Below are 2,441 nucleotides of genomic sequence, written 5' to 3'. Positions count from 1 at the left end.
TTTTTTTTTTTTTTTTTGAATTCTTGTAACAATATAGCACAAATGGATGAGGATTTTATTGCAAATGAAACTCATCAAAGTGATTCAAGAAATTATATTGAGTTGGATGAGTCTCAGACTTCAAATAATGAAAAAAATAGTGACAATTGTGGAGAGAAAGTTCTTGAAGAATATAATTTTGAGCCTTTTGTTGGTCAATGTTTTCTTAGTGAAGAAGAGGCTTTTATTTTCTATACAACTTATGCAAGACAACATGGTTTTTCTATTCGAAAAGGTCGGTTTGTCACAAAAAATAAAGAAATAGTAAGGCGGGATTTCTTTTGTCATCGAGCAGGTAAACCCCCATTAAAAATTGTGGATCCATCTAAGGAGCAAAGAAATAGAGAGTCTTTAAAATGTAGATGCAATGCTCATCTAAGGATTGCCTTAAGAAAGTCATTTGATATTTTTCCACAAGAATGGCATGTCACTAAGTTTATTATAGATCACAATCATGAATTGTTGGCTCCTTCGGAAGTGCGGTTTCTACCTAGTAATCGAATTATCACTAAAGAAGATGAAGACCGCATTCAATTGTTGAAAGAAGCTAATCTTTCGATTAGACAAATAATGCGTATTATGGAACTTGAGAAAAAAGTGGAACATGGACATCTTCCATTTTTTCAAAAAGATATTCGTAACCTTTTTGAGAAAATGAGAAGGGAGCATGCAACGAGTGATGCCATGAGCCTCTTACAATATTGCAAAGATGCAAAAGAGGAGAATTCAAAGTTTCAATATGCTTTTAAAATAGACAATGAGAGAAAGTTGGAGCATATTTTTTGGGCACCTTATCCTTGTATTGATTGGTACCAAAAATATGGTGATGTAGTTGTTTTTGACACTACTTATAAGGTGAATGCTTATGATATGCCTTTCGGTGTCTTTGTGGGTGTCAATAATCATGGAAAGACAATTCTTTTTGGTTGTGCACTTCTTCGCAACGAAACAACTAGTACATTTCAATGGTTAATGAAGGTAAATTTTCAATCTTGTAAAGATTCACAATTATTTTTTAATTTGGATAATATTTGAATTTTTTTGCATTGTAATAATTTTATGTTTGATTGGTAGACTTTTGTATCATTGATGAAGAAGCCACCCAAGTCTATTTTGACTGATCAAGATCCATGGATCACAGAGGCAATTTCAAAAGAATTACCACTCACAAAACATGCATTTTGTATATGGCATATTACCGCTAAATTTAGTGGTTGGTTTACATCAATTCTTCGTAGTCAATATTCGAGTTGGTGCAAGGATTTCTACAAGTTATATAAGTTGGACTCATGTGAAGAATTTGAGCACCAATGGCTACAAGTTATTGCAAAATATGACATGTGTATGAATAAGCATGTGATTGGATTATACCAAATTAAGCACTTTTGGGTACCATGTTACCTTCATGGAGATTTTTTTGGAGGAATGACAACAACGGGAAGATCTGAAAGCATAAATGCCTTTATCAAACGATTTGTTAGTTCCCACATAAGCTTGATCCAATTTGTTAAACAAGTAAGTAAAATTTATTTTATTTATGTTTATATTTGTCAATGTTAGTATTTTTTATATTATTTTTTTAAGTCTTGGTGTGTCATTTAAATGCTTATAATTTGTTGTCATTTTTAATTTTAGATTGACCTTGCCATTGAAGATGTTGAACAAATACAATCACATGATACAATGTTGGAAACATTTAGGAGTTCTTCTTTAAGAAGCCTTTCACCATTAGAAGACCAAGCCCATAGTGTGTTGACACCTTATGCTTTCAAATTATTTCAAGTGGAGTTTGGGAGTGCTACACTATATTCTGTGCTTCAAGAAAATGGTAGTGAATTTGTGTTGCAATATTACAAAGACAAAACTAGTCAAAAACACAAAGTTTTGTGGGATGGTGAAATGACTAATTGTAGTTGCAAACATTTTGAATTTTGGGGTATACTTTGTCGTCACATACTTAGGATATTTCTTCACAAAGATTGCCACCAAATTCCACATATGTATCTATTGTCACGTTGGAGTTGTGAAGCATCACTAAAGGGAAAAGAATTGTTAGTTTTGAATGATGAAGATTTAGTGGACAAGGAAACCAATATTGATGGTGATGTTAATAATGTGATTGATGAAGACTGTTTTATTTCTTGTCCTCCAATGTCGAAGACAAAAGGCCGTCCAAAGCAAAAACGAATGAAAGGTGGAAGAGAGTTGGGAAAGCAAAAGAAGTCTTGTAGACTTTGTAAGCATATTGGCCATAACATCTCTACATGTCCGGAGAAGAATAGTAGTACTTCCTCATATTGTGCAAACAAGAAAAAGAAAACAACATCAACAGATATTGGATTGAACCCGGTATTTTGTTTGAAATGTTAGGTGAAATCTTTTTGAGATTGTGAAAGGAAAAT

The 2,441-nt window shown here is 32.7% G+C and overlaps 1 protein-coding gene across 1 annotated transcript; it reads left to right on the top strand.

Annotated features, from left to right (window-relative positions):
* Positions 1 to 30: 30 nt before the first annotated feature.
* LOC136067736 (protein FAR1-RELATED SEQUENCE 11-like) lies at positions 31 to 2,441 on the top strand. The gene is made up of 3 exons (XM_065773965.1): positions 31 to 1,017; positions 1,138 to 1,554; positions 1,675 to 2,441. Exons 1-3 carry the CDS (start codon positions 43 to 45, stop codon positions 2,407 to 2,409), a joined length of 2,127 nt encoding a protein of 708 aa, XP_065630037.1. The 5' UTR covers positions 31 to 42; the 3' UTR covers positions 2,410 to 2,441.

The sequence above is a fragment of the Quercus suber genome, unplaced genomic scaffold, assembly GCF_002906115.3.
Source record: "Quercus suber isolate HL8 unplaced genomic scaffold, Cork oak 2.0 scaffold_6, whole genome shotgun sequence".
In the NCBI taxonomy this organism is placed as follows: domain Eukaryota; kingdom Viridiplantae; phylum Streptophyta; class Magnoliopsida; order Fagales; family Fagaceae; genus Quercus; species Quercus suber.
This window is presented reverse-complemented; position numbering and strand designations above follow the sequence as displayed.